Source organism: Empidonax traillii, unplaced genomic scaffold (genome assembly GCF_003031625.1).
Source record: "Empidonax traillii isolate 1590-97213 ecotype Southwest subspecies unplaced genomic scaffold, ASM303162v1 scaffold1167:size305969, whole genome shotgun sequence".
NCBI lineage: Eukaryota > Metazoa > Chordata > Aves > Passeriformes > Tyrannidae > Empidonax > Empidonax traillii.
Window position 1 is genome coordinate 286,685 of NW_020956360.1, and position 12,682 is coordinate 299,366.

The 12,682-nt window shown below is 61.7% G+C and overlaps 2 protein-coding genes across 4 annotated transcripts in view; both read left to right on the top strand.

Annotated features, from left to right (window-relative positions):
* FAM117A (family with sequence similarity 117 member A) overlaps window positions 1–7,764 on the top strand; it is an 11,515-nt gene extending 3,751 nt beyond the window's left edge. The window contains exons 2-9 of one of the 3 annotated variants that reach the window (XM_027905570.1): window positions 541–670; window positions 3,206–3,347; window positions 4,637–4,708; window positions 5,200–5,310; window positions 5,607–5,741; window positions 5,894–6,080; window positions 6,688–6,808; window positions 7,194–7,764. In XM_027905570.1, coding sequence (XP_027761371.1) covers window positions 621–670; window positions 3,206–3,347; window positions 4,637–4,708; window positions 5,200–5,310; window positions 5,607–5,741; window positions 5,894–6,080; window positions 6,688–6,808; window positions 7,194–7,503 — 1,128 coding nt within the window. In that variant the 5' untranslated portion in view covers window positions 541–620 and the 3' untranslated portion in view covers window positions 7,504–7,764. Of the gene's footprint in view, window positions 1–540; window positions 671–1,172; window positions 1,288–3,201; window positions 3,348–4,636; window positions 4,709–5,199; window positions 5,311–5,606; window positions 5,742–5,893; window positions 6,081–6,687; window positions 6,809–7,193 lie in introns of those variants that run through there. The other 2 variants (XM_027905569.1, XM_027905571.1) reach the window with 2 other exon arrangements.
* A 1,503-nt stretch (window positions 7,765–9,267) lies between these two features.
* On the top strand, window positions 9,268–12,623 carry SLC35B1 (solute carrier family 35 member B1). The gene is made up of 7 exons (XM_027905572.1): window positions 9,268–9,422; window positions 9,882–9,985; window positions 10,072–10,202; window positions 10,466–10,496; window positions 10,699–10,856; window positions 11,491–11,617; window positions 12,326–12,623. Exons 1-7 carry the CDS (start codon window positions 9,268–9,270, stop codon window positions 12,619–12,621), a joined length of 1,002 nt encoding a protein of 333 aa, XP_027761373.1. The 3' UTR covers window positions 12,622–12,623.
* The last annotated feature ends 59 nt before the right edge of the window (window positions 12,624–12,682 follow it).

Here is a 12,682-nt window from a genome sequence, read left to right on the forward strand (position 1 = left end):
GGGTGTCCCTGGTCCCTGCTGTGCCCAGGGGGTGCCGGAGGGGCCGGGCAGTGCTGCCGTGCCCGATACCCGCAGGGACACGGCCTGGCACAGGGCCGGGGCTGCTCTGCCCCTCCTGCCCTCCCCTGTCCTTATCTCCCTGTGCCACAGCTGCCCCCACCCCACCCTCCTCGCTTGGGCTGATGTTCCCTTCCCTTGCTGTCCCTGAACCCTGGAGCTGTGTCTCTCTGGGATCCACAGGGGAGTTTGCTCCGAGGATCAGACTTTATGGACACAGGGAATGGTTTCCCAATGTCCAAGGGCGGGGTCAGATGGGATACTGGAAAGGAATCCTTCCCTGGGAGGCTGGTGAGGGGCTGGGATGGATTTCGTAGAGAAGCTGTGGCTGCCCCATCCCTGGGACTGTCCAAGGCCAGGTTGGAGCGACCTGGGATAGTGAGAGGTGTCCCTGCCCAGGGAACAAGATGATCTTTAAGGTCCTTTCCAACCCAAACCATTCTGGAATTCTCTGATTATCTGAGGACTAAAAATATATTTTAGGGGACCAGAACAAGGGAAAAGCCTGTGCTGGGATATCTTCTCAAGGAATCAAACAATGTGATCCCAGTTTCCAGGTTTGAATGGAGTTGGGATCAGAAATGATGCTCAAGGAGCAGAAGGTCAGGGAATGGTGAGGTGGGGCAGGTTGGAAGCACATTTTCCACCATCCAGGTTTGGGACTGCGGGGCCAGATGGAGGAATCTCATCCTGGAAAGGGCTGTGGGGCCTAATCGGGATTAGGATCGGGATCGGATCTACCCCCCCGCCAAAGGTGAAAGAGGAACCGAGAGGAACCGGCCCCGCCCACGTGACCCCTCAGCGCGTGGGCTCTGCCCTGCTCTGATTGGCTGGGCTGCTTCTGTGGGCGGGGGCAAAGGGCGTGGCTTCACACCCTTCTCCCTCTGTGATTGGCTCTGCAGCCAGCAGTGACGCCTCCTGGCGCTCCTGGTTGGCCGCCGCCGCGGCGCGTGCGGGGCGGAGCGCGCCGAGTGCTCTCATTGGCTTCCCTCGGTGTGGGCGGGGTTTCGGCGTGGCAGCCAATGAGCGCCGCGCTACGCTCGTCGGCTCCGCCCCCGAGGGCTCATAAGGGGCGGGGGCGGCGCGGGGGGCTCAGAGCGGCGGGCGGGCGGGCCATGGCGGGGGCGGGCGTTGCGCCCTCCGGCCGCGCCGGCCCCGGGGGGCTGTACCCGCTCCGCGCCACCGTGCCCTTCCAGCTGCAACAGCGCCGCGGAGACGGGGCCCGCGCAGGTAACGGGGGGACCCCGCGTGGCCCCGGCACCCTCAGGGCACCGGTAGTTGTGGATCGGCCCCCAGGGTGGGGGCTCCGAAACGGCCCCTCCGCACGGGCACCCGATCGGGGGCTCCCGGCAGGGCCGGGCCCAGCGATCCTTGTGCCCCCGAGGCTTCTCCGCAGTGATGGTGCGGGGGTGGAAGTGAAAGGGAAATGGGAGAAGCGAGGGCAGAGCTGCGGGGATGGCGACAGGGAGCGAGGGGACACGGCCCCCTGAATGGGCCCGTTCTCTGAGCTGGGACCCCCGAGTACAGTCACCGCGCCCCTGCTGCTTGTGACCTCCCCTGACAAGGAGTTGCCCGTTTCGAGGTGGCTTCACCAAAAAAAAGCCCAAAAATCCGAGCCCTGTGTTTCTTGCAGCTGATCCATCTCGATAAAAAGCAGGAATTCGGTTTGCCCCGATGGTAATTCGTCCCTAATTGCACTTCTCAGCTCTCCCTGACCGCTTCAGGAATGCTTAAATATAACTTTTTAGCGGCCTAATAATAGTCTTTGGCTTTTCTCTGTGTGTGTTACTTTTGGCAGTTCCTGGGGCTGCTTTTGGATGTGGGGTTGTTGTTTGGCTGTTCATTATCTCACGACATACTAAAATAGCAGTGAAACGCTTTTGGGGTCAAACGTAAGATCAGAGTTGTGGGACAGGGGGAAATACTTCTCCAGCTGAATTTGGTGGTATCTGCCTGGTGCTGGTCCCTCGCTCGGTGCAGAGGGTGTTTAATCTGCTCTGCTGGGAATTCCCCAGGGAGAATTAATGGCCCTTCCCGAAGTGTCCCTGCTCCAGACTCCCTCCTTCTGCCGCTGGCAGGGCTGGTATCGATCAGAGGAGCTGTTGAAAAGCTTTCTGCTCAATTTATACTTGAAACAAGCTAATGAAATAATCCTTTCGAGTGCCAGGCTCCCCCTCTCGGTGGCGAAATCGAGGTGAAGCTGCTGCTAATTGGGCAGTTACTTTGCTGTGCAAAGAAAATCAAGGAAATCCCAAAGGAATGGGAGCCGGGGCTGTCATCCCTGGGCTGTGTTGGAGCTCCGGGCTGTCCCTGCTCCAGAGCTCCGTGGATCCCATACAGCTTTCCCAGGGCAAAGTGGCTGGAGCTTCATTCCTTCCTGGCTCTGTGCCTCGCTGTGCAGGCTCTGCGAGCTTGAATTTTTCCTCTTGATCGTCCCAGTGGTTTCAGTGCAGCTCTGGAAGGGTTGGAGTTTCCATTGCTCTCCTCACTTCCATGTGCTCCCGGAGTGTGTGGGAGCTGCGGCACAAACTGGGCAGGACTGAGCCCAAACCTGGGACGCTGGGGATCCCTCACCTCGCACTCCTGCTCCTTCTGGGAGCTCAGCGTGGAAATGCCGTGGTTTGTCCCAGCTTTCCTCGTTTGGCTCTGCTGCCTGAGCCCTTGCAGGGCTGGGGATGCCGGTGGGTTTGGAACAGGGGTGATCTGGGGCTGATCCTGCAGCTGCTCTGGTCATACAGGATCCCACTGAGCTGAGCAGCAGCTGCTGAGCCTCCCAAAGGCCTTCCCTGAAAGGAAAAGCTGGGAGTGTTGGGAAGGAGGTCCGGGAGGGTTTGAAAAGGCCTGGACGTGCTGTTTGGGAATCCAGGGGGTCAGATGGGGGTCAGGGGTGGGTTTGCTCCTGATGCTCCTCGTTTTCCGGCCCTGACTGGGAGCAGCTCCTCTCCATTCCCTTGCAGGGAAGCGCTGCTGGTGCGAGGGTGGGAATTCCCTGGGAGCAGCAGGGCTCTGACTCCCGAGAGCCAGGCTGTGTGCCCGTGGTCCCTGCAGTGCCTGGGCTGGTTCCTGGGCTGGAGCCTGTTTTCCCAAGGCAGCTGTTGCAGTGGTGGCTCTGAAGCCCATCCCTCTCTCTCTCTCTCTCCACAGCCAGCGTTCCCTGCGCCGTGGCCCTGGACAGGCCGGGCCGTTCCCGCCGGACCTGCTCCCTGGACACCGTCCTGGGCTCCTACCTGCTGGGACAGTGGCCCCGGGACAGGGACACCCTGCCCTGCACCAGGGACAAAGCCACCCAGGTACGGACACAGGTGGGAATTCCCAGTTGGAATGTTCTAGGAAGGCTTTTGATCCTTAAGATTTTTATAATATAACTTAAATATCTCTTTGGTTTATATAATCTTTGTGTGGCGTGGAAGGGGGGAGATTGTTCAGATCCCAAGTCTGAGAGGGTTGGATTTCTGCCTAGAAATCACCTGTAGCCCTTCACACAAGCCTTGTGTCTCTCTGGGTCACTCAGCTCGTTCCTTTAAATGGATTTTCCAGCCCTGTTTTGAGGGAAGAGGCTCCTGTCACCCTGTGATTCCCAAACTGTTCCAGGAGGCTGCTGCTGCCTGGGGAAGCTTTTCTCAGGCCCTGCAGCTCCCAGGGCCAGGGATGGAGCAGGGGGGGATCATCCAGGGCCTCCCACAGCCACAGCAGCAGCAGGGACGCAGGGAGAGCCTTCCAGGAGTGGGATGTGGGGGAAGAACGATGTGCCTGGGGACTGCTGCAATGCCGGAGAGGGCCGAGGTCAGGGGAAGGAAGTTCACACCCTCTGCTGATCACATTAACAGCCCTGATTCCAGTGAGCTCAGAGCAGAGCTGCTTTTTGGGAGCACAGGGAGAGCTGCCTGTCCTGGGGGAGGAGGGAGCCAGCTGGTCCCTCCCATGCTCCTTCTGCAGCCCAAACTCTGGGAGTGGGTTCAGCTCGGAGCTCCAGAACTGAGGAGCTGAGGCCTCCCAGCCAGCTGTGTGTTCCCAGAGCTGGGGGAGGCTTTTCCCTCAGTGTCTCCATGCAGGAAGTGCCTGATCCCTGTGATCCCTGTGTCACCACAGGCAGGGCATGTCCCAGAGGGATCTCTGGGAGAGCTGGAAGTGTTCCCCTAGAGAAGAGAAGCTCCAGGGAGACCTGAGAGCCCCTTCCAGGGCCTAAAGAGGATCCAGGAGAGCTGGAGAGGGACTGGGGACAAGGGATGGAGGGACAGGACAAGGGGGAATGGGTTTAAACTGAGAGTAGGATAGGTGGGATATTGGGAAGAAATTCCTCCCTGGGAGGGTGGGAGGAGCTGGACTGGATTTCCCAGAGGAGCTGTGGCTGCCCCATCCCTGGAAGTGTCCAAGCCAGGTTGGAGCAGCCTGGGAGAGTGGGAGGTGAACTTCAAGGTCCCTCCAACCCAAACCATTCCCCAATTCCACGATTCGTGAGCCTTGTGTTGACGAGGGCAGACTGGCCCGGGGCAGGGGCTGATCCCAGCTTCTCCAGGCTCCAGGAGCAGCCTCTGAAGCCGTGCCCTGTGATTGTCCTCAGCCCTGTTTCTCGTCCCAGACCCCGCAGTCGTGGCCCGAGGTGGCGGCAGGGCCGGGCAGCGCCGGGGGCAGCTCCGACCACCGGCGGGAGGTAACACCGAGCCTGGGCTGGGCAGGGGCTGCCAGGGGAGGGAGGGAGCCAGGATACCTTTGGGAACCAGACCTCAGCCCTTGTCCTCATCCCTGACACCGGCATTCGGCTGCAGGTGGATCTGTGGCCTTCCGGAGCAGCTGGAGTGAAACCTCCTGGGCAGCCCGGGGCATTGAGTGTGGTTCCAGCTGGGAATCCTCACCTTTGGGTGCAGGATAACCCAGATCCCCCATGGAATGGCTCTGGCCACGCTGCAGCAGCACGGGGGGATGAGGCATTGGGAGAGCTCCAGGCCCATCTGTTGAGCTGCTGCTCCTGGGATCGTGTTGGCTTTGGCACTGCCCGTGGGCTGGACAAGGGGGAGGAGGAGGAGGAGGATGGGTTTGGGGAGGTGTTGTTTGGGGGGTGTTGTTTGGGGTTGTTCTGGGGGCTGTTGTTTGGGAGGGTTGTCCCAGGTCTCCTGTTCCCACCGCTGCTCCCGTGTGTCCCAGATTGCCAAGCTGAAGCAGCAGCTCCAGCGCACGAAGCTCAGTGGCAGGAATGGGAAGGAAAAGGAGAAGAGCTGCCCATTCCCAGGGGATCACACGCTTGGATCGCTCCAGGTACATCCACACCCCACCCCTGCTCCCTGGCACCCCATCCCAGTGAGGGGCAGAGCAAAATCCCCCCAGGAAGGGCCCCAACCTCCTGGGCTGGGCCTTCCTCAGGCTTCTCACACCCGAAGAGGGAGGATTTCTCCTCTCCCACCTCTCCAGCACATTCCTGGGATTCCCTCTGCACTCAGAGTTCACAGGACCCTCCTGTCAGTGTCCCCCCAGCCCAGGAGGCTCTGGCTGAGCCCTGGAAGCTGAGGGTGTGCAGATCCAGCTCTGACTCCTGGAATTCTGGACTCTTGCAGGACTCTCCCTCAGGACTCCTTTCTCCGTCTCCCGTCCTGAGGCTCAGCCCCTGCTTGCACAGGAGCCTGGAAGGGCTGAACCAGGAGCTGGAGGAGGTGTTTGTGAGGGAACAGGGAGATGAGGAGCTGCTGAGGGTGAGTGAAGGCCAAGGATGGTCTGGAATCTGGTGCCCTTGGAAACCCTTTCTTCCAGAAGCTCTGCTCCCAGAGTTCCTGCCCTGCAGGTTAAAGCTCTCCCAGGCTCGGGGGGGGGGTTCCTGCTCCTCTAATCCTTTGCTCCTTCCCAGATCCTGGACGTCCCAGACGGGCACAGGGCGCCGGCGCCCGCCCAGCCAGACCCCCTGGACACGGCCCTGGAGCCGGGAAGTGGCAGCTGGAGCAGCCTCTCCCTGTCCCCCTCCCCGTCCATGCAGACCCCGGGAAGGCCGGGAGCGCCCGGGCCCTCGGAGGCACAGCCGGAGCCAAAGGAGAAAGGTGAGCGTGGAAAAGGGCTGGGAGGTTTGGGGGACACCGAAGGGACTCAGAGCTCCTGGGCTGCTCCTCCCTGGCTGTGGGATGGGCCGGGAGTGGAGCTGAGATGGGAGACAGTCCCGGGAATTTGGCTGCACTGGAGTTACAGCTCTAGGAATTCCCCTCCTCCATGCAGGTGGTGTCCAGGCTGTGAGCTGGGATGTGGCTTTGGGAATATCCTGAGCTGGAAGGGACCCCCAGGGATCATCCAGTCCAACTCATGGCCCTGCCCAGGACACCCCAAAATCCCACCCTGTCCCTCAGAGCGTTGTCCAAACCCTCCCGGAGCTCTGGCAGCCTTGGGGCTGTGCCCACTGCCCTGGGGAGCCTGTTCAGTGCCAACCACCCTCTGGGGGAAGAACCTTTCCCAAAATCCATAATATCCATCCTAACCCTCCCCTGGCACAGCTCCAAGGAGGGACAGCCCCTCAATCCCCCACAGCCTCTTCTCCACCTGAACATTCCACAACCTGCAGCCTCGGGGCAGGGGGTTTAAAAGAACATGTTCCATGTTGGATTCCTCTGGATTCTTGGGAAAACTATTCCGAATCCTCTTTTTCTTCCCTCCCAGAGGGGAGCAGCCCTTCTCCAGTGCTGGCCTTTGCCTCCTCTCCTCGTCCCAACCACAGCTACGTGTTCAAACGGGAGCCTCCTGAGGGCTGTGAGAGAGTCCGAGCCTTTGAGGAGACCCTGTGAGTGTGGGGAGCCCCTGGAAAACCGCTGGAGTGGGGAGGGTCCCATGGGATGCTGGGCAGGGGCAGCTGAGGCTCCTGGGAAAGCAGGGATGGGGGAAAACACTTCCAACAAAAAGGCTGCTGAGGATCTGGGGACAGAAGCTGGAGGGGGGAGTGCTGGGAGGATTCTGGAATTCCCTGCACTTCCCAGGCCTCTTGAGGGGGAGATGGTTCTCCCCTCAATCAGGGGGATGTCCCACCAATCAGTGGGGTCTCCAAGCCAGACAGGCCTCAGTACCCGCTCCCAGCAGCTGCTCCTCGCACATCCCAGGCTGTTCTGTGCCTGCTCAGCCATTCCCTTGGGAACTGCTGTCCCTAATGTGTGCCCTCTGTGTCCCCTCAGCTGCTCCAGCCCATCCCAGCCTTTCCAGCCTTCCTGCCCGGACAAGAACAAGGTTCACTTCACCCCCTCGGGCTCCGCCTTCTGCCCCGTGCGCCTGGTGCAGCCGCTCTTCCCGGACATGGGATTCCTCTTCCGGGACTTCCCGGCTCCCCCCAGCGCTGGCACGGGCCCCTTCCCCTCCTGCCAGCCCCCCCAAGCCCCCAGCCCCTTCCTGGAGGAGGTGCCCAAGGCTCCCAGCCGGAATTGCGAGCCCTGGAAGCGCGGCCAGGCCGAGGAGAGCGTCGTGTTCCAGAGCTCCCTCGTGGTGTGAATCCCTTGGGAAGGGCAGCACCGGCACCTGTGGCTCCTCAGTGCCTTGGAGGTGGGATGTGGCAGCCCCTGGGATTGGGAATTGTGGCAGAATTCCCCCCAGGATGGCAGAGACGGGGAAGGACAACGTGCCCTGGATCCCTCACTGCTGGGAGGGCTCGTTCCTGGAGCCTCCCCAGTCCAAAGCGCTTTCCCGGGTTGGATTGTCCTTGTTTCCTCTGGGAAGAGCAGAGGCAAATCCCTGCTCCTCTGGGAATGAGGTGGGACTTCCCAGCACCTCTCGTCCCTGCTGGGATTTGGGAGAAGAGGCTGGAGCTGCCCTTGGATGTGCCAGGCTGGAATTGTGTCCCTGCACAGCTCCTGTCCCTCAGGGAGGACGGGAGAGCAGCACATTCCTGGCTGTGCCTCCCCTTCCCTGCTCCAAACCTGGAGCTTCCACACATCTCCTGGAATTTTAGTGGCTGAGGGTGCCCTTGGAGCCATGAGCTGCTCTCCCTGCCCTTCCAGGGGCCTGGTGCTGCAGGGAGAGGGCCTGGAAGTGGGATCTGGCAGCACACACAGATCCTGCTGCTTCCCAAAGAAACTTCCTGAGCTGAGAGCCCGGGTGGGGCTGGGGTGGAGGGAAGTCTGGGACCTTCAGCCTCATCCAGGGGGATCCAGGACTCTTGGCCTTATCCAAGGGTGTTCCAGGACCCTCTGGCTCCCCCAGGGCTGGGCTCTGTGCAGGATCAGGAGCCACATCCAGCAGCTCCACCCTGTGATGCCTTTGAAGTTCCCTCACACGGAACAGGGATCGTGGAGCCTCTTCCCAGCAGGAGCTGGGAGCTGTGGCCCGTTCCAGGGGCTCTGGGATGTTTTGGAGCTGCTGCTTTTCCCGTACCTGGTGTAGAAACTCTATTTTCTTCCAAAGACACTTATTTTTGCAGCTCTTTGAGGTTTGTATTTCACGTCCTGTGAAGAGGATCCTTCCCCCTGCAGCTCCTGCCTGGTGGTCACGGAGTGGGGGGAGGTTTGGGGGTTATTTTGTGCAAATGCTGGGAATGCTGGTGCCAAGGAAACAAAATAAACAATTCAGGCATCCAAAGGGCTTCTCTGGGATTTAAGGGATGGGGTTTGGGGGCAGGTGGTGAGGGCAGGGACAGCCCCCAGCCTGGTTTGGGCTGGAGGGGCGGGGCTGGGGGTCACTGAGGGGTGCTGGGGGTCACTGGGAGGGCGCTGACCTTTACGGGGAGGAGGTCGGGGCTCCCCTGGAGGGTTCTGGGCTCCCCTGGCTCAGGGGGGCTCGGGACGGGCCTGTCCCGATCCGGGACCGCCGCCTCCCGGGCTGTTGGGGCCGATGCCGGGGCCGTTCCCGGTCCCTTCCCCTCCGTTCCCGGCCGGGGCCGGGCGGGCTTTGGGACCGCGGCGCCTCTCCCGGCGCGGTGGGCGTGGCCTCCCCTGCTGTCCCACCAATCACCTCGCTCCCCGCGGCCCCGCCCCCTCCCCACAGCCAATCGCCGCGCTCCACATCCCGTGGCGTCCCCGCGCGCGCCGCGCCGCTCCCAGGCCCCCGCAGCGCGGGGCTGCCCCGCGCGGTGCCCGCCTCGCGGGGGGCTCTGCGGGGGCTCCGCGGGGGGACCCGCGGCCTCCGCCGCCCCGGGGAGGGTCGGGGGGTCTCAGCGCGGAGCCCCCGCGCGGTCCCGGGGGGTTTTGCCGCCCTCTCCTCCCTCGCGGGGCCCGCGGCGGGCCCGGCAGCGCAGAGGGCGCCCATCACGGGCGCGGGGCGATGAGGCCGCCCGGGGCCGGCCGGGATGTGGCGCTGGAGCTGCCGGAGCCCGACATGGGAGCGACCCCCGCGATCCCCGAGCGCCTCCGCCTGCCCCTCTGCTGCCTCGGCGTGTTCGCCTGCTACTGCTGCTACGGCATCCTGCAGGAGAGCATGTGCGGCGGGACGGGACACGGGAGGGGCACGGCACAGGGAGGAGATGGGGAGCGGGGTGGGACACACCGGGATGGGACACAGCGGGATGGGACACGAGAGGGGACACAGCACAGGGACAGGATGGGACACACCGGGATGGGACACACCGGGATGGGACATGGGACCGGCGTGGGGACAAGGAGCCAGGGTCACACACAGGACCGGAGGGGACACGGGAATGGGGGAGACGCGTGGGGCGGGGGGACACCCGGTAAGAGGAGGGGGTGACACGGGGGACCAGGGGGTGACACGGGACGGGACGGGGGGGCACAGCCGGGGCCACCCCCTCGCTGAGCCGGGCGAGTCCCGGGCGGTGTCTCCCCGTGTCCCCGGGAGCTGCCCCGGGATGGAGCCGCCGCTGTCCCCTCCCTGTCCCGCTGTCCCGTCTGTCCATGTGTCTCACTGTCCGTCCCCCCCAGCACTCGGGGCCGTTACGGGGAGGGGGCTCACCAGGAGAAGTTCAGGTTCGCACTGACCCTCGTGTTCATCCAGTGCGTCATCAACGCCGCCTTCGCCAAGCTCCGTGAGTGCCCCGGCCCTTCCCTGCCCCTTCCCTGCCGGGGGCGCAGGGACAGCGCTCCCCATGTCCCCGTGTCCGTGTGTCCACAGTGATCCGGCTCGTGGACGCGGCGCGGGTGGATCGCACGCGGGGATGGCTCTACGGCGCCTGCTCCCTGTCCTACCTGGGGGCCATGGTGTCCAGCAACTCGGCCCTGCAGTTCGTCAGCTACCCCACCCAGGTGGGACCCTCAGAGCGCTGTGGGATCGTGGGGATCACTCGGGATTTACTGATCTATTTATGGACCACACAGTATTTACTGATCTGTTTACGGATCGCTCCGTGTTTACTGATCCCGGTATAGATCACCCAGCACAGGCTGGGGGAGCACAACCCCCTGGGAAAGGACACCAGGGGGTTGATTCCCATTTTTCTGTGGCCACTTTCGTGTGGGGAGAGCCACATGGGGGATTGGGATAGTTAATCCATGTCTTTCCTTTCCAGGTCCTGGGCAAGTCCTGTAAGCCCATTCCAGGTGAGCAAATTCCCTGTTTCCCGTGTGTTAGTGGGGATTTCTCCCTGGCAGATCCATCTCCCTGCTCTGCTGGGCCAGGTTTAACTCCCAGGAGGGGCTTTGGGACATCCCTTCTCTGCAGCCATGATTTTAGGAAGGACCTTTTAGGAGTTTAATTCCTGTAAGAGCTTCTGGGAGCAGTTTTTGTCATCCCTTCTGTCAGTGATGCTCTTAGGGGTGACCCTGCTGAGGAAGAAGTACCCCCCAGCCAAGTACCTGTGCGTGCTGCTCATCGTGGCGGGGGTGGCCCTGTTCCTGTACAAGCCCAAGAAGGGGGCTGGGGGCGACGACCACGTCTTTGGCTACGGGGAGCTGCTGCTGGTGAGTGCCGGGGCACAGGGCAGGGGAGGGGCTGGCCCTGGGCTCAGGGGGCACTTACAGCTCACCTGGACCTGAGGTCTAAATCCCGACCCCTCAGGTGTGATCCCAGCTCCCCCATCCCAAATCCCAGAGTTCAGGTGTGATTCCCAGCTCCCCATCCCAAATCCCAGAGTTCAGGTGTGATCCCAGCTCCCCTGTCCCAAATCCCAGAGTTCAGGTGTGATCCCAGCTCCCCCGTCCCAAATCCCAGAGTTCAGGTGTGATTCCCAGCTCCCCTGTCCCAAATCCCAGAGTTCAGGTGTGATTCCAGCTCCCCCGTCCCAAATCCCAGAGTTCAGGTGTGATTCCAGCTCCCCCATCCCAAATCCCAGAGTTCAGGTGTGATTCCAGCTCCCCCATCCCAAATCCCAGAGTTCAGGTGTGACTCCCAGCTCCCAGACCGCGGTGGAGCCGTGGCAGGAGGGCAGGTGGGGTGTGAGGGGGCTCTGAGCTGTGCTGGGGGTCCAGCTCAGGTGCTGAGGCACCGAACTCCTTTTCAATGAGCTCGTGCTCGGGAGGTGCTGAGGGTGTGCAGTGGGCACAGGGAGGGGGTCCTGGGGAAAGGAACCTGGGGAGGTTTTGTGTCCCTGCCCAGCTGCTGTCGCTGACCCTGGACGGGCTCACGGGGGTGTCCCAGGACCACATGAGGGCTCATTACCAAACTGGCTCCAACCACATGATGCTCAACGTCAACCTCTGGTCCACCCTGTTCCTGGGGGCAGGTGAGGACCCTCACCCTCACCCTGACCTTCACCCTCACCCTGACCCTGACCTTCACCCTGACCCTCACCCTGACCTTCACCCTGACCCTCACCCTGACCTTCACCCTCACCCTCACCCTGACCTTCACCCTGACCCTCACCCTGACCTTCACCCTCACCCTCACCCTGACCTTCACCCTGATCCTCACCCTGACCTTCACCCTCACCCTCACCCCTGAGTTCCAGAAACGGGCCTGGAACACCTTGTGGGAGAACCTTGCTGCTGTGGTCTGGGGATTTTTGTCTATTTGTGTGTGAAAAGGGGGGGTTACTCAGTGTAGCTCTGCCAGTGCCCACCAGAGAGCCCCAGCCAGGCTGGAAAGGGCTTGGAAAGACCTGGGATAGTGGAAGGTGTCCCTGCCCATGGCACAGAGTGGAACTGGATGAGTTTAAGGTGTCTCCCAACCCAACCCACTCCATGATTTGATGATCAGGCTGCAGCCCTTCTGATTAATTGCTGTACTGTTGGAATTTGCTCTGTAGTTAACGATTGCTCCTTTCATTAATTAACCAGGGAGGTGATTGCTTTTTCTCTTGTTGTTTTCCACTTTGGAATTCACTCTCTGCTTCCAGTAGCTCCCCTTGGGGCTCTGAGCACAGACTGGAATTGCACCACGTGCGATTTTGGGCTCCCAAGTTCAGGGTTTTCCACCTTTGTGTGTCTTCCAGGGATCCTGTTCACTGGGGAGCTCTGGGAGTTCCTGAGTTTCACAGAACGATATCCCAGTGTCATCTACAACATCCTCCTGTTTGGCCTCACCAGCGCCCTGGGGCAGGTGAGTGCTCCTGCCCTGCCCCCCCGGATCCTGGGGTGGCTCTGGACCACCCTGTGCTGCTCTGGGGGGTGCCTGGACCCTGCACAGCCTGTGGGATGGGGTGGAACTGGATCATCTTCAGCCCAAACCATCCCAGGACTCTGTGAAACCGAGTCAAGTTTACGTGCAGATAATCAGAATTTGAGATAAGATCCTTCAGCTCTTCCCTGAGAACACGATCCCTGGCGTCCTTTTCCTGGGGCTGGTGACA